The following is a 24,609-nucleotide window of genomic DNA, read 5'->3' on the forward strand; positions in this document are numbered from 1 at the left end:
TATCACTGAGGAACACGATCTACGGGGAGCCAGAAGGGACAAAAAAAGCAAATGAAAGAGAAAAGAGAGAGAGTGCAGTTTGTTCATTTCTCTTCGTGTCTTCCAGGTTGACGGGAGCTTCTGGTTATCTGAGCGACGGTCCAGGAAACTACAAGTACAAGACCAAGTGCACCTGGCTGATCGAGGGCCAGTAAGTACAGAACCGATCCTTCCTTCCATCGCATCACGTCTGAGTCCGATACCCGACCCGGTCTGCAGTGTGAAGACGCAGACACGCTCCTCTCATGAAATCAGCGGCTCAGACAGGAGGAGCCGAGCGTGGAGACAGCTGAGTGATGCTTCATGAAAACAGAACGATTGTTTATGTCCAGGTTCTGATCCGGAGGAAGAACGTGCAGCATCCAGACGAGCACGGATGAAAGTGAACGTCTAAGTAACTCTGAGAAATCCAATACTCCCTCTCTATTGTTTCAGTCAGCAGAAGCCGGCCGCCCAGTATCGATCCACAGCGACCATTCCTCACGCTTTAACGCCGCCCGCTCGTCCCAGCCGTAACCGCTTTGATTACATTTGCATTTTAGGCCTTTAGCCAGCGCTGTCAGCGGGGGGGGGGGGGGGGTTTGGCGCTCCGGAGGTCAAACTCGTGTTTCTCTGCGTGTCCATGTCACACGGGTTTTGACCTTCTGACCTTCCGGTTCCTGAGCGGCGTTTGTAATCACCCGGCTAACCGCTCGTCCGACACTTTCATTACACGCTAATTACACGCCGCGTCCCCAGCAGGAGGTTAATGCAGAGAAGCGAGCACTGTATGCACCGAAACCACACCAGGCCTCTCAAAGGGAAGCTTCAGCCTCGCCGTGAACCCGCCTGAGGACGTGCGTCCTGCCGCGTCCTCACGGGGACAATGCATATTAAAAAAAAAACACTTCTGTGAGTTTTCATCCGTTTTAAAAACGCTCGCTGTAAAATCTAAACAAATAGGAAAAAAACATGGAGACCAGCCTTTTCCTGTTGCCGTGCACACGCTCGGCATCGACGCTGCTCAGCGATTGGCCAGGCGTCACAGCCGCACTCGGAGCTGCTCGTTTGTGAAGCATGATGGGAATCAAAGTGTAAACAAGGCCTGCGTTAATCATCCACCTTTTTATGAGACGTCTCGTGAAACAGTTTTTGCTCCTTCAGCTGAAACTTTGAAAAGGTCTCACACGCTCATGAAACGCTCTTTTCTTTGAGGGAACTTCACGCCGCCAAATCTTCTCACATAATTAGCTGTTTCATAACGCTGGGAGCAGCAATTTGTGTGGCGTGCAGAAATGATCAGTCTGCGTGCCTCAGGATCGTTTATTTCTGTCTGACGTCTAAGAATTGTAATGAAAAAAAAAAAAGGGACTCTGAAGAAAGAGAAGAAATAACTGGAGCTGTGTGAAGCTGTCGGCTCTGTGACTTTGTTCCACCAACCGAGCAGAAGGTCGAGGGTTCGATCCCCGGGGAGAGACATGGACATGAACGAACATGGAGCACAATTAAAAGAAAACATGGCCGCCACACTCTGATGAAATGACAACACACGCACACTTTGAAACTGGCTGTAAACGCTCAGTTTTAACCCTTTAAATCCTGAACGATCAATGAATTATAAGACCACGAGGAGTGTTTCCTTTTCCTAAAAGTTCAGTGCTCAGACGGCGTTTTGGTAACGACCTCGGTCCACACACGTTTCAGTACACGTCAGGTCACTCACTTCCTCCTCGACAGGAAGTGAGCAGCACAAACACAGAGTCCACCGTTCATGTTGTCGTCTCCGTTTTCAGAAGAACAGCAAACTGAGCCGTGTCCGTCCCCCTGGTGGATGATCTGTGCACTGCATGTGTCTGGTTGTATTCATCAGGATGGTTCCTCTGGTTCTCACCATCTTCTTCTTCTTCTTCTTCTTCTGTGTTTTTTTTTTATTTAAGGCCAAACACAGTCCTCCGATTGCGGTTTAACCACTTTGCCACTGAGTGCAGCTGGGATCACCTCTACGTGTACGACGGAGACTCCATCTACGCCCCGCTGCTCGCTGCTTTCAGGTAAACCTGCAAAACCCCAAAGTCGCTTAAAATAATCTTTTCAAAATAAAAGCCTGTGAAACACAATCAGGATCGTGTGAATTCTGGAGTTGCAGACCGATGAGGAGATTTAACGGTGGTCGCAAAAACTCAATGAAGAGAAAGATTTACAAACCGTTACTGCTTTTTTTTTTTTGACTTCTGATGACATCCTGATCCTCAGAAAGGTTTCGGTGCATAAACATGACGAGCTGTGCGTTCTTGTTTAATTGACAGCGGTCTGATCGTTCCTGAGAGTTACGGGAACGAGACGGTTCCCGAGGTGGTTTCTCAGTCCGGCTTCGCTCTGCTGCACTTCTTCAGTGACGCTGCGTACAACCTGACTGGCTTCAACATCTCCTACAGGTGAGAGAGGCACAACACGGGACTTCATTTTAAGGTTTTTACACTTTATGCATCGTCTTCATTAATCAAAAAATAAAGAAGGAGGTGAGCGATTGTTGTTTTCATGTTGGTTAAAATGTTTTAAAGACAAAGAAAAGCGATGTGGGCTTTAGCGCCCTGACTGCATGAAACCCTGATTCTATTTTCCTCCTCGTTTCGTCAGTTTTCCTGCAACATTTTGTTTTTAAATACATAAAAATTACTTTTTTATCCGACGTGTCGTGACTGCCTTTAGACGAAGGCAGAGTCCGAATCCACACACTTAAATCAGCTGAGGTTTTAAAAGACGTTCTGTGAGCATTAATCTGGTACTCGTCTGCAGCTGAGTGTGTGTGGCTCGGTCTCTCGGGTCTGCGCATGCTTTCATAACGTGAATCCTTGTGCTCCGCTGAGCCTGGAGCTGGACACCTCCTGCTCCTCTCCGTCGTACCGCCTCTTCACATTTGTTTCCGGTGAAGGAGCCACTTCACACTCTTCCTTGGGACATGATGACACACACACACACACACACACGGAGATATCACTTTCTGCATGATTCAGCCCGAGCGCCGCGCTGACTCGGCTGCCTGATGGCAGCGTTTACAGGATCATGTTGGGCTTCGTTTTGCTGCAGTGTTTTTTTTTTTTATGTTGCATCATTACAGCATCATCGAGCACTCAGGCCGCTCGTTTGAATCTTTGCATGAGGGATGCTGACATGAGCACTTTATAGATCCAATCAGTGCCAAACCACGCGGCTCCAGATGATGCTCTCTGTGCTTGTTTACATCCTGGTAGTCGAGCGAATCAGTTCACTTCAAGTGCGTCGGTATTCTGTTTTTTTTTTTTTTTTGCTTTATGCTGCACGTCTGAAGGATTTTTTTTCTGAGGGTTATCTCAGGCTACTGTAGCATTACACGTTTTAAAAATACATGAACTATGAATTATTAGCATCATGCTGCAGGGCTTGAATCCAAACTTCAGAGTATTTACAGAAAATGTAAAGAAATGTGGAGGTCAGAAATGAAGGCAGACACGTCTTTAAAGCTAGAAGGAGCCACAGTCCAATGATGAGGCAATAACTCTGCTGCATGGTAGCAAATAAAAGCAACAGCTGTTACTGAATGTGATCAATCATCAGCTGCAGATTAAAGTTCAGCATCTCTCCAGACACACGTTGAACCTTTTGAAGGTTTTCAACTATTTCCAATATTTGCTCTCCAATCTACAAACACAGAAAATGTGTTTGTTCGAGTGTTTAAAACTGAACCCTCCCTAAACTCAGCTAAACGGTGATTCATCCATCGGTGATGATTGCACAGACAGAAAAAGTTCTCTACAGTCACCAAAAGCCCAAAAATGTCTGAAAAGCCAAAGAGGAGCCTGTCCCTTTAAAACGTCTGCCGAGGACACAAATGGAGCCGTTCCTTTTCCCCCTTTGCTCGTTGGCACTGTCACCATGGCGATGGGTTTGAAGTAGGGCTGAGAGACGCAGAGTCAGATGAAAGCGAGGTGCCCCCCCGGGCGCCCCCCCACCCCTCCCAAGTCTTTGGTGTCTGGAAGAGGTGCAGGAGCCGAACACATCAAACCATCACTCTGCTGAAGGAACATGAAAGAATGACGAGGAGAAAAAAAACAAGAAGCAACCAACACTGATGGAGAGAAAACAGCAAAACGTTTCACATGTACTCGTTACCAGTTTCTGGAAAAAAAAAATCTGATACCGACATATCGCCTGATATTTTTCTTACATCTATGAAATCTGATGGCTCGATATCGACGTGCACATTAAACGGTTGATGCTGACTCAGCTGGAGAGGAACTGAGCGTGCCCGCCCGACACTCTGAAGACTGATGATGATGCTTGTTGTAATCTATATAGCGCCCTCTGCTGGTTAGAGAGAACAGATAAATTAAACGATCTTTGACTGGTGAATAAATCGAGGAATGTCAGCGCATACCTGTAGTAAAATTAGCTGCTTCCGATAGCCACTCGATGTGCTAATATACGGCCGATATTATCGTCCAGCCTCGAGTATTTAGTTTGTTTCTGTCTGTCGACAAACTAAAAAACAAGCTTTGAGTCCTTCATGGTCCCTCTATTGTTTCAAACTAAGCCAAAGATTAAATTATTCACTGTCCAAATACAGCTCTGTGGAACAACTCGGACTCAAAGGACCGAGGTCGGATTTGAACCCACATCCTCTGTGCAAAGGGGGAGCCGACATAAGCTGCACTGTTCTAAAAGAGGTCTGATATGTCCTCTTTAAAGTTTCGGTTATTTGTATGACTTGATTTGACCGAGGTGTGACCCCGGAGACGTCGCCGCCAAAACATGTCGATTAGGTTGCTAACAGGAGAAGCTAATTGCGGGACCCAGCGGCCCTGTTGAGAGACACGGGGAGCGTCCGTGTTGCGCTTTGATTGGGCGTTGACCATCTGCTGCCGGGTGAGCTGCAGAGCAGACGGCCCTTTGAGATGAGCGACACGTGTTTAACGCTTGACCCGGCTGACGAAGGAGGACGATGGCGGCGTTAAGGACGCACGCGCTCATGCTGTTTGAAGTGAACACGCTGCATATTTAATATCCAAGGCTGCAGACGCTCTGCAGATGTGACTTCATTAAAAGTTGTCCTGATGTTTTATTCAGAGTGTTTGTCAAATCCTTGTTTCCTCCGTCGCAGAGTGAACACATGTCCCAACAACTGCTCCGGCCACGGCGAGTGTCGCGCGAGGAACGCCACGGGCTCGGTGTACTGCGAGTGCGACGCCAACTGGAAAGGGAAGGCGTGTGACGTCCCCGCCTGCCTGGCCAACTGCGGCTCCCCCGACAGAGGTCGCTGCCAGGGCAAAACCTGCGTCTGCAAGTCTGGATGGCAAGGTGAGCTCATCGTCACACACACAACGCTTCCACCAGCACGCGCACACACACACACACACACACACGTCAGACCCTCCTCAGTGACTTCTGTGAGCAGAACCGTCCTGATGGAGGTAATGTGGGAAGTGAAGCTCACATATCTCAATCCAAACATGATGAAAAGGCAGAAGAACTATGATTAGATTTTAATGACTGAGGGAGAGATATTTGACTCGACCTAACCACAATTCAGCAGTGAGAGAAGTTTTCCATACGTCATCCAAACGGAGCGTTTCATGGATTTATCTGTTGGAAGATCTTAATTTTAGACGAGGGATAAACCGTTGAACCCGCCAAGGAAACTTCCCACACGGAAAACATGGAGTTGAAGGTTGCTCGTGTCAGATATAGGACGAGAAAATAGGACGGGAATCAGTGATGAAGATGAGGCTCTGTCTCTCTCTCTCTCTCTCTCTCTCTGTCTCTCTCTCTCTGTCTCTCTCTCTCTGTCTCTCTCTCTGTCTCTCTCTCTCTCTCTCTCTCTCTGTCTCTCTCTCTCTGTCTCTCTCTCTGTCTCTCTCTCTCTCTGTCTCTCTCTCTCTTTTTAAAACCGTGCAGAGAGAAATAAAAAACCTTCCCAGGGTTCTTTGTAACAGCCCCGCGGAGAGTTAGTAAAGCGGGTGTTACTGACTGTACCCGTCCACATTTTGCCTGTTTTTCTGGTGACTCAACTCCGTGCCTCTTCATCGCTAAGCCTCCGCCCCCGCTCCCCCCCCGCTTCCCCCGTCTGCTGTAACCTGACGGACTTCAAATGAAGATTGTGCATCCTCAGCTTCCTCCTCTTTTTGGTTGAGTCATGAATGTGGAGCTTTTCTTTTTTTATTATCTGCTGCTGACCTGATACCACTGAGTCCGTTTGAACCGGACCATATGGACCTTTTTTTCCCCCCCGCCGCTCTATTAGTTCTTAAATGCCGCACAAGCAGAGACAACGGCTTAATTGAACTGCTCTTATATCAGCAGCTCAGCGTGCTCACAATCTAATTACCAAAGCTGAGAAACAGAGCGGCGTATTTTTTTCAGCCTTTTATTACCGTGTCATGGTGTGTTAGCTGAGGAATAGCACACTTAGCGTTCTGCGTTCTGCCAGCCTCCAAATGAACCCATCCTCGACGCCAAGCGGGGCAGAGACAGATGTCTGTTTAGTCAAGCCAGCCTTGCATTTAATCGCCCTTTCAAGGATGCGTAGCCGTCTTAAAGGGAGGTTAAGGCAGCATTTGTTTTTATTTATGGGGATGAAACCAAACGGGCCTCCGAGTGACTGGAGCAAACCGGGGACTTGGATTCAAACTCACACAAACAGAGGAACGGGCTCAGAGCGACCTCCATTGTTGTCCTCCGTCACGTGGCCGCTCTTACATTGTTCCAGTCGTGATCCAGCGATGAAGCTGTGAGGTTACAAAAAGTCTGACAGGATATTTCTATTCATGACTCGGCAGCTAAAATCATCTCCCCTCCTGTCACAAGTGTTTCCTGCCCTCATTGTTCTATGAAGTGTTCCCATTAAAGGGTTAATAAATTCATAGCAGCACTTTTTTTTTCTGTGTTTATCACGACTAAATTAAGCATCCTGCGGGGGGGGGGCTTCGTTTCTCTCCTCAGGTCCAGACTGCTCCGTCTCAGTGCCTGCCAACTCCTCCTTCTGGACCCGGGAGGAGTACACCGAGGCGGGGCTGGCCAGGGCTTCCCACAAGACGGTGGTGGAGCAGGGCATCATGTGGGTCATCGGAGGCTACGTCTTCAACTCCTCCGACTACCACATGGTCAAAGCGTAAGTCCTTCTCCATCCCCCCGGGGAGAATCTCCGCCATTTGGCTGCTTCATTCATACGACACGAGTCCTGCTGTTGCTATGCAACCGTGAGAAATGAAAAAATGAGAATGATTTTCACTTTACAGTACATGTCTGCTTTAATACGTTCACATCTCATCTGGTACTTTTTGAGAAGTTGTCTGAACTGCTCAAAATGTTGCCGATTTTAATTTGTGCATAGTTGACAGTGTTTGCCTGCAACTCTTGGTAATTAAAGGTCACATATTGTTCTCATCTTGAACCAGGTTACATTTCCAGGTTGCAGATGAGCCAAAGCCCTTCCATGTTTTGTGTTAGTCTTTGCTTTTGTTTGTCATATTGCCAGAGCTGGATTCCAGCATCATGTAATCCTCCCGCCCTGCGTGCAGCTGTGAAGCTTGTTGTAGCCTGCTTCGGATGCAGGCATTTCACTGCCTCCTGTTGCCAACACTTTGTTCCATTGTCATGTGGAAACTTCTGTTTTATAGTTTTGGGAGTGCCCCAGCCCAAGTCCAACGTTTGCAGCTCTTAATGATCGAAAAATGAATAGTTCAAGAAAAAAGAGTGAGACCGTGTAAGACTCAGGAGCTGCAGGAGGTTACATGGATGGAGATTTACAGACAGTGACGTGCAGTGATGTGACGTAAGGTGCTGCTGGTCCGTACCTGCTCACCTGCACACCTTCACGCCGGCTGGAGGACTGCTGCATGGAAGCATGCTCTCATGTGTCCTCCTCACCTCTTTCTCCTCTCCTCCCCTTTAGGTACAACCTGAGCAGGAAAAGCTGGCTGACTCTGGACCCGTCTGTCAACACCGTCACTCCCAGATATGGCCACTCGCTCGCCCTGCATGAGGTATGTGCAGGGAGAGAGAGAGATCCTTTATTTTATTTTATGATTTAACTCGCGCCTCCTTTAAATGCACCTTGCAGCTCTCCAGGTAAACAGTGTTATGACGTGAGAAGCGCGAGCATGGCCGGCTTTTGTTCCGTCTTGCAGGTGAGCGTCCACACACCTGTGCTGAACGTCGCTCCAGCCGATTGGTCAAACGTCAACGATGTCATCGTAACCTGATACAGGCGACAAAGTTAATTCTTCTCCATCTTCTTTTAAGATGAAAACACCGCCAAGCCGTGCAGCTCCTACGAGATGCACTGTGTTTGTTTATATATACGTGCGGTCGAGCTGCAGCTCCACCTAGTGGCAGGTGGCTGCGTTACAGCTTCGACACAACACAATATAAAGCCTCATTTATACTTCTGCGTCACGTTGGCGGCGTGCCCTCGGCATAGACCCGACGTTGTTGCTGTGCATTCATAGTTCTGCGTCGAGGGAACGCTTTGCTTTGCAATTCACCGCCACACCGCTAGGGGGCAGTGACGACAAAGGAAACACACTCGTTAGCTCACTGAGGAACCTAAATGAAGAAATGCATCTTCACAGCTTTCCACTGTCAGTCGGCTGATCGTCTTCGCCGTATGCAGCCTTTTAATATTCCTGTTGTGACCGGAAAGGACGTTCTGAGCGGACCAATCACAGTCCTTGCAGTTGTCAGGATTTTTTTGGAGGTGCACGTAGGGTCTGCGTCGACGTTAAGAAGAAATATAAATTAGTCTTAACAGCCGTTGTGTGATGACGTTAATCAAACATCAATAACCTGTTTAATCATCTGATGAACTCTGGAAGATGACGACAGTCGTTTAGTCTCTAATTAAGACTCTTAATGATGATGATTCCACATGGATCTGTCCTTTCTGCCGACTCTGCTGGAGTTCGAACGGAGCTTGAAGAGAGGATGAGAAACAGACAGTTAAATTAAAGGGAGGCACAAGCTGAAATACGATCAACTCCTCGTCCTTTTATTGATGCTTTCAGCAGCGAGGCCCCCCCCCCACACACACACACACACACACACACACACCCTGAAACTAATATATAACATCTCTGGGATTGTGATTTGCTGCAGTGAAGTGGTGGAGCGGGTTCTTCTCAGCCAGAGAGACTGTTAGGAGCCGCTGATGGAATAATAAATGAGCGCGGGGAGTCGGCTCTGTGGTTTTTCAGAGAACAGAGTGCAGAGTGTTTGTGATGCACAAATTGCATCAGAGTGTCTAAATGTGTCTTTGGAGTCGGCACGGGCTGGCAAGACAAATTTGAAATCAAGAGTCGGTGTTGGTGCACAACTCAGCGGACTGATTGAGGCCTTTCAACAGCTGATAATGCAGCGTTTCAGACACTCGAGCACACACAGCCTCCCTCCTTTTAAATCAAGCTCTGATAGCAGAGCTGCACATCAGCCTCTCCTTGGAATCAACTATTAAAGCAGGGATCTTTTCAAGCCCCCTCACTCTGACTTTCTTGGCCTCTTCTTGTTTTACCATGAGAAACTTTGGAGTTGCATAGGGAAAAAAAAGACCCTTCCTTTCTGACAGCAGACAAAAACATCGATTCCAAAAGCAGCACATGAAACGAGTCGTGCAGAAGTGCATCAGTGACCCCCAGAGATCTTCATCAGATCTGCTATCCACAGTCGAGGATTTCATAAAGAGAGGCGGCTGCACGTCATCGACCTGTCGGAGCTTCTCCGTCCTGCGCCGCCTCGGTCGCCTTGCCTCCGTGTCACAAAGTGAATCATCTCACCCTCGGGAGCGAAGCGATGAAAAGAGAGCGACGAGCCTTTAATATCCACAGACTTTATTTTGAGTGACCTCGAGAACGACTTCGGCTCTTTCTCCTCCCTTGGAATCCGAAAGCGCTGGTGTCATTATTCAGAGGTTACTGATGCTGACGGTTGTGTTTCTGAGGGATTTCTTTAGACTTTTTAAAGCGGCGTAAACGTCTCTGCGTGAGCTTTAACAGACGAGACGGCTGTTCAACAACCCAGGAAGTGAAAGTAGTCGAGCTCAGGTCAAACTGACATCAAATCCTGCAGCACCTTTCCGGAGCATCCTGATCTGTCATTGTGTGATTGTCTGATCACTGATGTATCATGATAGGATGAATGAAGTACCACAGCACTGTGTAGCGTTACTGAGCCGTCCAGCATCATCACATGGTGTCTTATCACATCGTATTGCAAGGTATCGTATTCATCCATTTTCTTCTGCTTGTCTGAAGTCGGGACGTGCAGCGACTTCAGACAATCTCCTCCTGGTGGATTCTGAGGCGCTGGACTGGATCCCTCCAGCAGACTCTGGGTTCACCCCGGGGTCTCCTCTTAGTTTGGGCCTCTCTCTGAGGCCGAGTGGAGACACCCACGGTTCATGATCGCATCACATCGTGCACGTACACATCCGTCTGATTACTAATGATGTCATGATTTGGTTCCAGGGGAGGATCTACATGTACGGGGGAAAGATCGACTCCACGGGAAACGTGTCCAGCCAGCTGTGGGTCTTTCACATCCAGAATCAGACCTGGGTCCTCCTGAGTCCTCGCTCCAAGGATCAGTACGCCGTGGTGGGGCATTCAGCCCACATCGTCCCCCCGCTCCATGAGGGGGACAGCCCCGTCATGCTGGTCCTGTTTGGACACTGTCCTCTGTACGGCTACATCAGCCTGGTGCAGGAGTACAACATCGGTAAGTGTGGCGTTGAAGACTCTCATGTTCGCCATGTGTCCAGTGAACCTTGAGCTGTTCCCGTAAGAACTCTGCCGGAGCCTAAATATATCCGTTTATAAGAATGGGAAATTAACACCGGTCACCGAGATGAAGCTAACGAGTTGTAGAGTCTGTGCAGTGTTCATTAAATCCTCCCCCCTCATTGGCTGGCGGCCAGACTCCATTTGTCTCGATGAATTAACCTGCAGCCGCCGCCGCCGAGTGTTTCTCCTGTTTTCTCATTTTGTTTCCTTCTCTGAATGATCACCAACACATGAGCAGTGATGGGAGGATGAGCGGCCGTACGATGCTTCCCTGCAGGGACCGAAGCCCACCATGACTGTTTCACGTCTTCTTATTGTTTCTTCATCTTATGATTGTTGTTTTTTTTTCTGCTGCTTTGTATGACCCGTGCAGTGAAGAACTCGTGGAGCTTGGCGAGCACAGACGGCGCCCTGGTCCAGGGCGGCTACGGCCACAGCAGCGTGTTCGACCCCGGCACCAGAGCCATCTACATCCACGGAGGCTACAAGGCCTTCAGCGCCAACAAGTACGGCCTGGCCGGAGACCTGTACAGGTTCGACGTGGACAAGAGGAGATGGTGAGGTCCAGTGTGTGTGTGTGTGTGTGTGTGTGTGTGTGTGTGTGTGTGTGTGTTTACTTTCACACAATGCAGCTCACGAGGAAACAATCCTGGACATTTTTCATCCTTTTTGTGCGTTTGTGAAAACACCACATGTGGTAAAGACACGACATGACGAACACGTCGAGATCTGATGCGTCATATTCATTAACTGAAGACGAGGGCGGCCAGTCGCTGCGTGGTTACTTTAGTCACTCACAGCTGTTTGATGATCTTGTTCTTGTGGCGTGTGTGTGCAGGACGATCCTGAGAGACAGCGGCTTCTTCCGCTACCTGCACACGGCCGAGATCGTGAGCGGGACCATGCTGGTGTTCGGGGGGAACACACACAACGACACATCCATGAGCCACGGCGCCAAGTGCTTCTCCTCCGACTTCCTGGCGTACAGTCTGGGTAAATATCACACACACACACACACACACACACACACACACACACACACACACTCACTCAGAAAACAACAACAGCTCAGGCATCACATTTTCATTTTTCTTCGCCTGCACTGAGCTGCTGAGTTTTGTTTTTGGACACTGAGCGATAAAAGGTCAAATGTCACGACTCCACTCCTCCTTTCACACCTGCTCTGATTCTGCACGTCCCGTACTGTCTGCGTGTCCACGTCCCGTACTGTCTGCGTGTCCACGTCCCGTACTGTCTGCGTGTCCACGTCCCGTACTGTCTGCGTGTCCACGTCCCGTACTGTCTGCGTGTCCACGTCCCGTACTGTCTGCGTGTCCACGTCCCGTACTGTCTGCGTGTCCACGTCCCGTACTGTCTTCTTGTGCACGTCCCGTACTGTCTGCGTGTCCACGTCCCGTACTGTCTGCGTGTCCACGTCCCGTACTGTCTTCTTGTGCACGTCCCGTACTGTCTGCGTGTCCACGTCCCGTACTGTCTGCGTGTCCACGTCCCGTACTGTCTGCGTGTCCACGTCCCGTACTGTGTGTGTCCACGTCCCGTACTGTCTGCGTGTCCACGTCCCGTACTGTGTGTGTCCACGTCCCGTACTGCGTGCACGTCCCATACTGTGTGTGTGTCCACGTCCCGTACTGTGTGTGTGTCCACGTCCCGTACTGTGTGTGTCCACGTCCCGTACTGCGTGCACGTCCCGTACTGTCTGCGTGTCCACGTCCCGTACTGTGTGTGTGTCCACGTCCCGTACTGCGTGCACGTCCCGTACTGTGTGTGTGTCCACGTCCCGTACTGTGTGTGCACACGTCCCGTACTGTGTGTGTGTCCACGTCCCGTACTGTCTGCGTGTCCACGTCCCGTACTGTGTGTGTGTCCACGTCCCGTACTGCGTGCACGTCCCGTACTGTGTGTGCACACGTCCCGTACTGTCTGTGCACACGTCCCGTACTGTGTGTGCACACGTCCCGTACTGTGTGTGCACGTGTGACACCCAGCTGCCGTCCACCCTCGCCTCGTCTCGTAGTCTGCTGATGTAATCACTGAACTGATCCCGAGCGTTCACACAGCCTGTGTAGTTTATCGTGGTGCTTAAGGAGCTAAGAGCCTTTAATCATGATACTTAACCCTGTGTTTGTTTAGCACAGCTGCTCACAGTTACAGACCCGCTCCCTCGCCTCTGTCTTTACTCGACTGATTGGAGATAAGCAGCGTGAGTCCCACTGAGACGCCACCGACCGCTTTGTTCGCTGCTTGTTTGTTCTGAAGACACAATATTGAAACAATAGATCCAAACTTCAGAGGCTAATCGCTAACGTTAGCTCGATTATCAAAAAGCAGGAGGGATTTATCCTTAATGTGACTTCTAACCCTAACCCAAACTTTGGGGTCACCGTCAGCCGGCCGGTAGAAGTGAGACGCTTCCCTGTAACCTGTGCGAGCTCTGAGCAGGAGAGCTCTCATCAAATACCCCCCCCCCCTCTCGTCCCGTTTAACGTCCTCTGCTTTAGTCCGACACCGAGCTCATTAAATAAGCCACCTTCAAATGTTGTTGTAAATTGAGTCGGCCTCCTTCTGCGGCGCTGTCACCGAGCGCTCGTTAATGGGAGGATTCAGGCTGCGTGGACGGGAGGGACGTGTCCCTGCAGGCGGCGCGTTCGCCCCAGGACGTTCAGCTTTCCCGTCATTAGAGAGATGACTGACAGGCGGAGAGGTAACAATTACCGGGGCATGAGCTGCCCCCCCTCCTCCTCCTCCTCTTCCTCCTCACTATGCAGATAGCTTTTCTTCACCAGAATTACTTCAACATAACTCGCTGTTTCCCAGCTCTCGGGCGCGCTGGATCCTGGATGCTGGATGCTGGATGCTGGATGCTGGATACAGAGGCGTCCCTTTAATTAATTCTCAGCATCCTGTTTATCCATTAAAGGAACCACACGCCCTCTTCCTGATTGGCATATTTAAGAGTCGACTCATCTGGTCACAGCGGGGAACATATTGTTTTCATGATTTCCCCGGAGAGAGAGTCGAACTTTAGAAATGAAAAACTTTATTTTTCCTTAATTAATTAATTCATTAATTCATTAATTTTCATCTCATCTGTGACCTCGCTCTCCTTTCTGCCACTCGTCAGAATAGGACGGGTATGAGATTTTTTTTTTTAACCCCCCCCCAGCAGCAGCTCTGTAATTGTCTGTTAATTACCGAGGAGATGAAAACAAGCTGAATCAGAAAGCCCTCCGTCGTCCTGACATCCACACACAGTGTCATAAATAAATCCCTACTGCTGCACCACGCTACCTGCAGTCCCAGTTTCTACCAGCAGAGCGCAGCGTCGGCCCGTGAATGTGCCGCTCGGCGTCGCTCGGCCCTCTGGGAGAGCATGATGACTTGCACTGCATTGTGCTGAGTGAAGGTGATGTACTGCAGTCAGCGCGCCGTGCTCCAGCAGCTTTGACTTTCAGCAGCTCGTTTTGTTTCTGTCTTTGTTTGTGCAGACTCATGACGGGACACACACACACACACACACACACACACACACACACACTGCTGCGGCACTCTTCACCTGGAGAACTTCCTGTGAGGATGTCTGAATCTTTAAGTGTCATTGGGGTGTTTTTAGAGATAGAAGAGTGGCTGCAGGAAAGGAGCGACCGGTCGGATTCAAACCCGGGCCGCCCGCTCGGAGGCGCCTCCGTACATGCGGCGCCTGTACCAACCACTAACCGCACTGACGTCATTTTAGGGCTTCACAGGAAACAAATGTTTGGCCTGGATGACCCTTCTTGTCCTGATTGGCTCTCGGCGAGGTCGAGCTCGCTCTGCTGACAGACTCATTGATTGACAGGAGGTTATGAGCTGACACGGGCCTCGCTAACCACCCGCGGCACGTCAGCTGGACTCGTAACTGTTGAAGACGTCTGTGATTCAGTGTGTGTGTGTGTGTGACCTCATGGGTGTCCTCTCTTCTCTTCCAGCGTGTGACGAGTGGACCGTGCTGCCTCGACCGGACCTCTACCATGACGTCAACCGCTTCGGACACTCGGCCGTCCTCAGTGACAGGTGATCATCCACGCAGCACTTCACTTCAAGGAGCCGGCGTGTCCGTCCTTCTAAGACACACAGAGAGACAACGTTTCCTGTGTCAGCATTGCACTCTGCTCCTTCATCCTCCTCTTCTGCCTCGTTGTTTTTTTTTTTGACGTCACGTCTTACCTCAGAAGACCTCTCGTCTGTCAGGTCCGGCGCCGTCCTCCTGAAAGGATCGAGATATTTTCAGGCGTGCAGGTTTACAGTCCCCAAGTGATAAACTCCATTTTAAAAATAATAATAAAATAGTTAAAGGCATTGTCCCGCCTCCGTGCTGCAGCTACAGGACAAGGCTTTCCTGTCATTGTTGTATGGTTAGCTCGTTAGCTTTAGCTCGTGGAAGACTTGCACACAGAGAGGGTGCATGGACAGGTGAGTTGTCACACACACCTGAGACTCCTTCTGATCACAGAAGTCCAGTTATTAATTACTTTTGGTTCGAGAACGTGATTTAAAAAAAAAAAGCTCTCAGATAAAAATTCTATTTTATTTGTGCAGCACATTTCATACAAACATAAACCCAACACAAAGATAAACAAACACACACAATACAAACTCATTAAAATAAAGAAGAGCAGCGCTCAGATCAGCAGGTGCATCCTGTTTGAATCATTTACTTTTTAGCTGCTGTATTTGCATCATGCAGTTTCTACTTGTACCGGATCTACGTTATAGTGAGCGCACAAGTGGAGCTGCTGATGCATCGATGTATCAGGGTGTCGTCGAACGCCACAGAAATATTTCTTTTTACTTCAGATTTGTGTGAAGAAGTAACGACAGACTGTCAGAACGACAATCAGGGCAGATTCTCACATGAAGGAAAAAAAAAAAGAGAAACCGATCCGTCCTCGTATAAAAAAAAAAAAAACCCATCCAGGATGAATCTGAATAACAGATATAAGAAGTGCAGCTGCGTGCAGACGGGGGCCGAGCGGGTCACTGAACGATGTGATGAGTCTGAAGATTATATGAATCATAAGCTGTCGGCTTCAGTCTGAACACCAGATACGAGGACTCTCCGCTGCCGCCGCCGCCAGCAGAACATCACACGAGCGAATATGTTTGAAAGCAATCATTTCAAACTCTGTATTGAGTTCATGGTGTCGTCACGCAGGTCACACTGTGTGTGTGCTGTTCCTTTATTTTCACCCGCGATGTTTTAAAAACATGAAGAAGAGAAGATGCACTCGAGTGAAGTGACAGCAGACGTTTCATTATGCTCTCATGATATTTGGCGACGCAGCACGTCATGCAAGTAAGCGTGTTCTATATGCACACGGACGTGTGTGAAGGGATTGTCAGCTTTTCTGCAGCGAAATTACCTCCCATGCGTCTTTTATTCATGATCACATCTCTGCTCTTTGAACATGTCGGAGTGAGAACAATCAGCACACGCTCGGGGGGGGGGGGGGGATATGTTAAATCACATATATGTTAAAGATTCCAGTCGGTGGGTGGAATCAGAAAAAGGCAGAAAGACTCATTAAGGAAGTTTTGAGTTTAAGTCTTTCCTCGCAGAACCACCATACGGATCAGAACCAAACTGTTCTTAACCCAGGTTTGAATCCCCGTCTGTGTGCAGTCTGCATGTTGCATGGCGTGGCTTCTCTCCGGCGTCCTCCCACAGTCCAATCACATGCTGGTTACCTGCAGCCCTGTGATTGGCTGACGATAAGCCCAGAGTGTTTAACCCCGCCTCTCGTCCCAGTGACAGCTGGGATTGGCTCCCGAGCAGGAAAAGCTTAATGGAGATAATGGATGGAAACAATGTGGACACATCCGGTTCAAAGAAAGAAAGTCGAGGTGGAAGATGTCTGGAATCAGATCCGACCGTCGGCATAAAGAGCCAAAAGATAAACCAGGACAGCCTCCTGTCTGTGTGACTGCACAGAGCTGAACTTCATGAGGAAACGTTTGTGAAGTGTCATCATGTCTGCTCGAAGCTCTGTGAGGGGAGAGACGATGAGAGGACAGGGAGGGAACTCGTCCTCTTCTCTCTAATCATGCAAACCAGCACTTTTTAAAATCGACATCCTTTTACTGAATCAGCCAGTCTGCCATCACCTGCTTCTTCTGGGCTTTTTGTGCCTTTATTAGAGAGACAGGACAGCGGATAGAGATGGAAATCAGGGACAGAGAGTGGTTTGAATTACCCATCCACCTGCACAGACTGTGACGTAAACACACACACACACACACATGTACACACACACACACACACACTCTGATCCCGGCGGCTGAACAGAGGCCAGAGCAGAAAGAGGTTCAGAAATGCCCTAAACTGGCAGCCAAACTCGCTCACAGAGCGCGGAGGGAGGGGGGGTGTCTGTCAGGTCCATCCGCTCAGAAAGAGAGGGCTTGTTGTGGATTTAGCAGACTTGTGAGGGGGGCTGAAGCCCACAGAAGAAGAAGAGCACTCGGACTAAGCTTCTTTGGCTCTCGCCGTGCACTAAAGGTCGGAGTCGGGGAGGATTTGGGGGGCAGAAATCCTGAATCCTTCCCTTCCTTCATCCCCTCTAGCCCTCTTACATCTTCTTTCCTCTCTCTCCTCTCCCGCAGTGTGATGTACGTGTTCGGCGGCTTCAACAGCCTGCTGCTCAGCGACGTCCTGGTGTACACGCTGCCCAGCTGCACGGCCTTCTCCAGCCCGGAGTCCTGCAGCCAGGCGGGGCCGGGGATCCACTGCGTCTGGAACAGCACCCAGGGGACCTGCCTGCCCTGGGAGAGCAACGCCAACGGGACCGAACAGCAGACCCATGTGTCCTGTAACACACGATCGTGTAGGTAGCACACCAATGGCGGATCCTCTCCCGTTTGCTTTTTATGATATGTTACAAAATAATTCGAAGCTTCTCTCGTTTGCTGCTGTCTGGCAGTCGCTCTGTCCCTGTTGTCCCCGGAGACAACACAGTGTCCAGGCATGGTTAACTGATCTGTGGTTCACAGCAGAGTCAGAACGACTGCTCCAGAGAAAATGATGAAAGCGCCTCGTACTCACCAGACACTCCAATTATTTCCCGACTGCAGCAACATTTTCTGTTTGTGTTGTCATAAATCGTTTTTTTTGGGTTTTTTTGGTACAAGAGTACTCATGTTCTTCCAAATGTTGCAGATGCTGATAACGAGAGGTGTGACCAGTACACAGACTGCTACAGTTGCACCGCTAACACCAACGGCTGCCAGTGGTGCACGAGCCAGTGCGTGTCTCTGGGAAGCAACTGCACGTCTGCCACGGTGAGAAAAAGCCTGCTAACTCCAACGCTGCAGATACATCACAGCTGTGTCCACATCCACCAGTTAAAGCTCGCCTGGCTGCTGTTTGCTGAATATTAGCCACAAACACATAAATAATCTCTGAAACCGTCTAAAGCAAAGGGAGGAGCAAACGCAGGGACTGGATGTTTTACATTTTGTAGTTTTTATTTCTGTAACCACGAGCATCAAGTTTGATGAAAAGCTAGACATTTAAGTTGAATGTTTCGAGCGTCCTTACGTGCAAAAATACCCGTCTTTTTTTTTTTTTTTTGTTGCTGCCTTCACAATGCTCCTAGTTGAACAAAAGCAACTTTTAAAATATGCTGCAAAACCACTCTCGTTACCTAGCAACAGTAATTATGAAGACGTTCTATTAAAAATGAGGTCTTGGGCTTAAAAAGAAAAACCCTTAGAGGACACAGCTTGTTATTATGAAATATCAATAAGTTATACCTAAAACTCTTTCCGCCTCCAGCAGCCAATCCCAGAAAAAATCTGCAAACTCTGCATACACTACTTGCGCTCTTATTGTGAAAAACCATGAAAAACGTCCTCCACCAGTTTCTGACAAATATTTTGCTGATGCTCTCTCATTGAATCCTCAACATAACTCACCTGTATGTTCTGCTGTCCTTCATGGAGCATCAAACGAGTCTTCATCATTTCCTTCTTTCTCTTCCCAGGGAGCCTTGGCGGAGTATGACGTTTGCCCCAAGGACAGCCCGTCATCCGTGTGCAACAAGAAAACCAGCTGCAAGAGCTGCGCGGTGGACCAGAACTGTCAGTGGGAACCGAGAAACCAGGAGTGCATCTCCCTGCCAGGTAACCGTGGAAAAGAGGAGGTCTATTCAGCTGATTCAAAGAACGTTGTCTCGCAAACCGAGGGGCGTCCAAGACGGCTGTGAGGGGGGGGGGGGTCTTCAGAGAGCCTTCCTTCTCTGGTCCAAACAAATCCAGAGCATTCAGGAGCAGAATCTAAAGTTAGAAGGAGGACATACTGGCTGCTGCGTTGTTGTCAGAGAAGCCAGCCTGCAGTGTCCGACGCCAACTCATGTTCTCGCTGTTCTCTTTGTTCCAGATAACGTGTGTGGGGAAAGCTGGCATCTCGTGGGCAACTCCTGCCTGAAGTTCATCACAGCCAAGGACTCGTACGACAACGCCAAGCTGGCCTGCAGGAGCCACAACGCCGTCCTGGCCTCTCTGACCACGCAGAAGAAGGTGGACTTTGTCCTCAAGGAGCTGCAGATAATGAGCGTGGTGGTGAGTAGGAGGGCGGGGTCATCGGCCATCTTTGAACGTGGAGCCGGAGCTCTGCTTACGTTCTTTGGTTGTGTGTGATTTACAGGCCAGCAAACGTGGAGCGAATCCCCACTAACAGAATCTTTCCTGGGAGCTCAGGCTCCTCTTACTCGCTCCGTTAGAGCAAGTACGCAGAAATCCATACCCCAACAATCGACTCGCTGTCACAAGCTGCTGTTTATATCATCAGGTGCAGGTCTAAAAACCCCTCTATTTCAGCCCTGCTCAGAACAGGCTGTTTCTGTGTCTGTAGCTTTAAATATGTAAATGAGCTGTGTCTGACCACGCCCCCTCTCTGGAAGGGCTCGGGTGTACTCGCTGCTTTCTGGCTCTATGTCCTATTGTTTACGGTGAGAAGGCAGAACAAACACCTAGCTGTGGGAGGGTCCCACCTGGGGGAGGGGCTACTGCCCTTTGTGATGTCATGAGGGGAAAAGCACTGCAGCATGCATGGACTATGTGGAAATTAGAGTTCGCACTCTCTCACTTTGTGATTAAAATCTGCTTTAAAGAGAAATCTACATTCCTCCAACTGATGAGCAAAGAAGCTTTTTTCCGAGCGACTTTTTTGCCTTAATCAAAGCGAAATCTGTCTAAATATTTGACAATGCTCTCCGCCTGAGTTCACTAGAGACTGTTACATAACCCGGAGTGTTTCAAAAGCACCGCGAGCGTTCGGATCTAACGACCCGGTCTGCACTAAAACGAAACATGGTGTCGTCTCCGGCTGCAGTCCTGCTTCAGCGTCCGATCACCCGGCGTTCCCTCGCCGAAGCCACCCATGCATAAATGTGAGCCGCTTATGATACTACAAAGTGCTCTCCCGTGTGAAGTGTTGAAGCTAAAACAGACATCAAACATTTGAGTCTAACTTCCAAAGCGGGGCCGGAGCTGAGGAACGTTTTCCATCCATGCTAATGATGTTGTTTAGATTTCCCCTGTTGCTGTAGTCTTCGTGCCTAAAGGTTAAAAGAAGGAATAAAAGCTCACTGCTGCTGTGGAGTAACATCGGCATTCAATGTGTCCAGTTCGATAATAAAAAATGTACTGGTGCAGAGACTCTGAAACATGCTTCACAAGTCTTCCCTGCTGCAGCGTTGTATCGACACTGTTTGGGAGTTTCATTTCCAGACAGGATCAATCAATCCAAATGAGGAAGGAAAAAAAAAAAAAAAACGCAATTAAATCTGGATGGAACAGTGATTCGACCCGCGTCTGTGGGAGATCGAGCTCTCTTTGTTTACTACGACTGCAACAGAGCGCCCATTGATTAGACAGGATGGATAACAGAGCCTCCCAAGGTAAAGCTGTGTTTATCGCCGCTCGGGAGGGGATTGAATTTTCAAACTTACAATCAGTCTATAGGTTTCTTTTTAAAGAAGGAAATGGTTAACTAACAGGCCAGCTTCTTGTGAAAAGATGAGCGAGGACGTCTTCTGTCTTTATCAGCGGCTGTGAAGAAGCCGCGTCGCAGACAGGAAGGTTGAAGATGAAGGAAGGAGTTCCTGAGGTGTAAAACGTCTTGTCCTCTTGTCCTGTGTTTGCAGTACAAGGCCACAGTGACGCCCTGGGTGGGGCTCAGGAAGATCAACGTGTCGTACTGGTGCTGGGAGGACATGTCGCCCTTCACCAACACCACCCTGCAGTGGCTGCCCGGCGAGCCGAGCGACGCCGGATTCTGCGGCTACCTGGCCGAGCCGGCGTCCAGCGGACTGAAAGCGCAAACCTGCATCAACCCGGTGAACGGGAGCCTGTGTGAACGACCAGGTCAGTTTGTTTAGTTAGGATCCAGATGTTTCCTGTGAGACGGCGGGCGGCTGTGGCTCACCAGAGAAGCGAACACATCTCCCTCTCTAATGTTTCCTCAGCCAACCACAGCGCTAAGCAGTGCCGGACGCCGTGCGCCATGAGAGCCACCTGCAGCGAGTGCACCAGCAGCAGCTCCGAGTGCATGTGGTGCAGCAACATGAAGCAGTGCGTCGACTCCAACGCCTATGTGGCGTCCTTCCCCTTCGGACAGTGCATGGAGTGGTACACCATGAACACATGTCCACGTAAGAGAGCCTCAAACCCACGGACACACACACACGTCTACATGTCTAAATGTGTTTTATGCCGTTCCGTCTCTTTTATGATCCTCTGTCGTTTGTGGAATTAAAACCCTCTGAAACACGTGTAAGGACCCGGCTGTGAGGTCAAAAGAGACGATTAAAAACCCCTGCAGCAGCGAGGCACTCGATCGAGACGCGACATTGTCCTTCCTCTTTTACTCCTCCTGGCATTGAGTGCATTATCGCATTAGAGCTTTAGAGAGAGGGAAAAAAAACAGACGAAAAGAGTTAAAGCTCCCCGAACTGCTTCAGCGCAAATCGCATCTCTGCGCTGCAGTGCGGTTTGCACGTTCTTACGTAAGCGTTTCAGGTCGTCCTTCCAATGCGAATCAGCCTCAGCGCCAAAAAGTCACAAACAATAGCGCTACATAAAAGCTACGTGCAATCAGAGTGACAAATGATGCTGCGGCGAGTTGGTGGTAACTGCGCCGCTTTTTTTTTTTTGCACAGGATGCCGCATGCAAACTTTTCCATATATCTTAACAGTTCCTCCTGTGGACGACTTTAAAACATATCATATGTAGAATCAGTCTGTTATTGATATAATCAGTCTGGCTCACAGCAGATACAGTCACACTTCATCTGCATGTAGAGACTCGAGCTGTTGAGCAAGGAGTGGAGGAAGGTGAAGTCGACCTTGCTTGGCAGAAAGCTTTGTTTTTAACGTTAATGCTTCTGTCACATTATCGAGCCTCACAGTGAACTTGAGGAGGCGTGTCCTCCTCTCTCAGGTCATCGTCTTTATGTGCACGGAGTTAGCGTGTGTTAGCGCGCGAGAGCAGCGCCGCGACACAGAACAGGAATCAAACCTGCACATCGCTGGACGACCTGAAGCCCGTGTTTGTGTTAGCATTAGCGCTGTTACTGTTTTTTTGTTTTCTAATAAGGGGAGGCAGGAACACAATTGGGACAAAGCTCGACAAAGCAAAACGAGACACACACACACACACACACACACACACACACACAAAGCTCTTAGGATGCTTAACGTGCTGAAAACAGATCTCAGTTGCTGAGAACTCTGACACATGCAGCGCGCTCATTTCTCCGACTGCTTCTCCTCCCCGCGAGGAGGAGAACACGGCTTCAAAATAAATGCATGAATCTTTAGCGTGCACACAGCTAATGCCCTCCACCACATTTCAAATTACCCCGTCTCTGTGGAGCAGAACATCTTAAATGTTTGTGTTTTTTTTTTGTGTTTTTTTAACCTTCATTAAGTGGAGCACATTAAACCGCCGCCCCTCCAACAGATGAGACGCGGATTAATAATCTGGTTTAGTTTGATAACTTAGTCTCCTGCTGCTGCTTTGTTTTTCGTACGGTGCAGCTGAGAACCATTTTCATTTATTTAACCTGGCAGGTCAATTAAGTACAAGTTGTTGCTTACAGCCGAAGGCAGAGAAAACCTCCTCCAGGGTGAGAGTTAGGAATTGAAATACAGGCAAATCTCTTCGCAGAGCGAGAAGCTGCAGCTGAGAAATGAACTCCATGAACTGTTGGGACGTGTTGTGGATGTTTTTAATGTAAACAGAGGAGCAGTCTCGACCTCTTGTACAACACCCAATAACACACGAGTGGAGGTAGAGGATTTAGGACCCTGTTGGGAAGGTTGGATCAGGCGTCTCTCATGTGTAGACCTGGAGGAGAGAGTGGCAGCCAGCTGAGGGAGATCAACATGTACCCCCTCTTCACTGTTGATGCATGGAGCAGCCATGTTGGATTTTAGTGTGTCCTAACTGCTGTGTGTTTGTGCTGCAGCGGAGAACTGCTCCGGGTACAGAACATGCGGCATGTGTCTGGATCAGCCCGGCTGCGGTTGGTGCACCGACCCCAGCAACACGGGCAAAGGTCAGTGCATCGAGGGCTCGTACCGAGGGCCCTTCCAGACCTCGGTCCCGGCCCCGTCCACCCTCCCCGGCCTGCCAGCCAGCCCGCAGCCCGCCCTCAACGCCAGCATGTGCCCTGGAGAGGCCAAATACAACTGGTCCTTCATCCACTGCCCAGGTACAGAAGAGGAGGGATGCTGTCTGTGCATCACTTTCTTTCTAACAAATGAAAAAAGCTGCAGTCCGGTTCTTGCCCTGCAGCTGTTTTATGAAATGTGTGAGGTTGTGACTGGACGTGCTTTTCTTTCCTCCTGGGCAGCGTGTCAGTGTAACGGTCACAGCCAGTGTGTCAACGAGAGCCAGTGTGAGAAGTGTGAGGACCTGACGACGGGCCGACACTGCGAGAGCTGCATCTCCGGCTTCTACGGCGATCCCACCAACGGGGGAAGCTGCCAGCGTGAGTATCCGCCGCAGGGTGGAAATCCAAGCCCGGCACTAAATCTCGCCCGTCAGCTGGCCTGCGCGGAGCTTCATTCAACTTGTCACTTTTTTTACTGTTCAGTTTTATGTCGGCTGTTTTCCTGAATCCCGGCTGCACGGTGAAGCGACCCCTCGGGATATTAAAGATTTACTCCCCCCTGCATCCAGAAGTGACAGCCAGTCAATCAGACAACTATTCAATCCTGCGTTCCCTCGACAGCTTCATTTAGCTCAGAAATATATTTACACCCAAATGTTGTTGCGTTAATGTCTCGGGCTCTTATTACAGGTGACCCGACGGATCATACATTTACAGAATGCTCAGTGACAGTCGATCAATAAAGGAGCCTCTCTTCATCCTGTCGGTGTTTACGCCTCTCAGACACATTCACATTAACTCCACGACACCGATCGAGGCGTTCTTTACATCAGTGAGCAGAAAAAATGCACAATCAATACTTCCAATAGGAGCCGATGACGTATCAGCTCTTATAGAAAAATAAGGATAACGTTCATGGGGCGTTCAAAGTCACGTCGGGCGGGGAGAGGGAGCTCGTCCTCGCCGCCCCTCTTTGCACAGGAGAGACAATCAGGGGTCGAGACCGAGTCAAGAACAAGAACATGAGTCAGGGCGAGGCCGAGTCCATAAACATCACAGAGAGTCATGGTGTGTGTGTGCAGGCGGGGGGGGCGTTTCTGTGTCTTCATGTT

General features: G+C 49.4%; 1 protein-coding gene and 1 long non-coding RNA gene across 3 annotated transcripts in view; one reads left to right on the forward strand and one right to left on the reverse strand.

Moving 5' to 3' along the window:
- atrn (attractin) overlaps positions 1–24,609 on the forward strand; it is a 43,354-nt gene that overhangs the window by 8,539 nt on the left and 10,206 nt on the right. For both annotated transcript variants that reach the window (XM_079369765.1, XM_079369764.1), the window contains exons 2-19: positions 107–190; positions 1,956–2,069; positions 2,325–2,453; positions 5,156–5,352; positions 6,994–7,162; positions 7,946–8,036; positions 10,512–10,761; positions 11,200–11,383; positions 11,665–11,819; positions 14,813–14,897; positions 17,484–17,704; positions 18,037–18,158; positions 18,863–19,001; positions 19,258–19,439; positions 21,026–21,245; positions 21,347–21,532; positions 23,351–23,596; positions 23,738–23,875. In XM_079369765.1, the coding sequence (XP_079225891.1) occupies positions 107–190; positions 1,956–2,069; positions 2,325–2,453; positions 5,156–5,352; positions 6,994–7,162; positions 7,946–8,036; positions 10,512–10,761; positions 11,200–11,383; positions 11,665–11,819; positions 14,813–14,897; positions 17,484–17,704; positions 18,037–18,158; positions 18,863–19,001; positions 19,258–19,439; positions 21,026–21,245; positions 21,347–21,532; positions 23,351–23,596; positions 23,738–23,875 (2,912 nt within the window). The remainder of the gene's footprint in view (positions 1–106; positions 191–1,955; positions 2,070–2,324; positions 2,454–5,155; positions 5,353–6,993; positions 7,163–7,945; positions 8,037–10,511; positions 10,762–11,199; positions 11,384–11,664; positions 11,820–14,812; positions 14,898–17,483; positions 17,705–18,036; positions 18,159–18,862; positions 19,002–19,257; positions 19,440–21,025; positions 21,246–21,346; positions 21,533–23,350; positions 23,597–23,737; positions 23,876–24,609) is intronic.
- On the reverse strand, positions 14,859–18,866 carry LOC306840517. The gene is made up of 3 exons (XR_013781339.1): positions 18,795–18,866; positions 15,051–15,090; positions 14,859–14,947 (listed from the first exon to the last, which is right to left on the reverse strand). It is a non-coding gene; the product is annotated as an uncharacterized lncRNA (long non-coding RNA).

This window comes from Symphodus melops (genome assembly GCF_947650265.1).
Source record: "Symphodus melops genome assembly, chromosome: 19".
In the NCBI taxonomy this organism is placed as follows: Eukaryota; Metazoa; Chordata; class Actinopteri; order Labriformes; family Labridae; genus Symphodus; species Symphodus melops.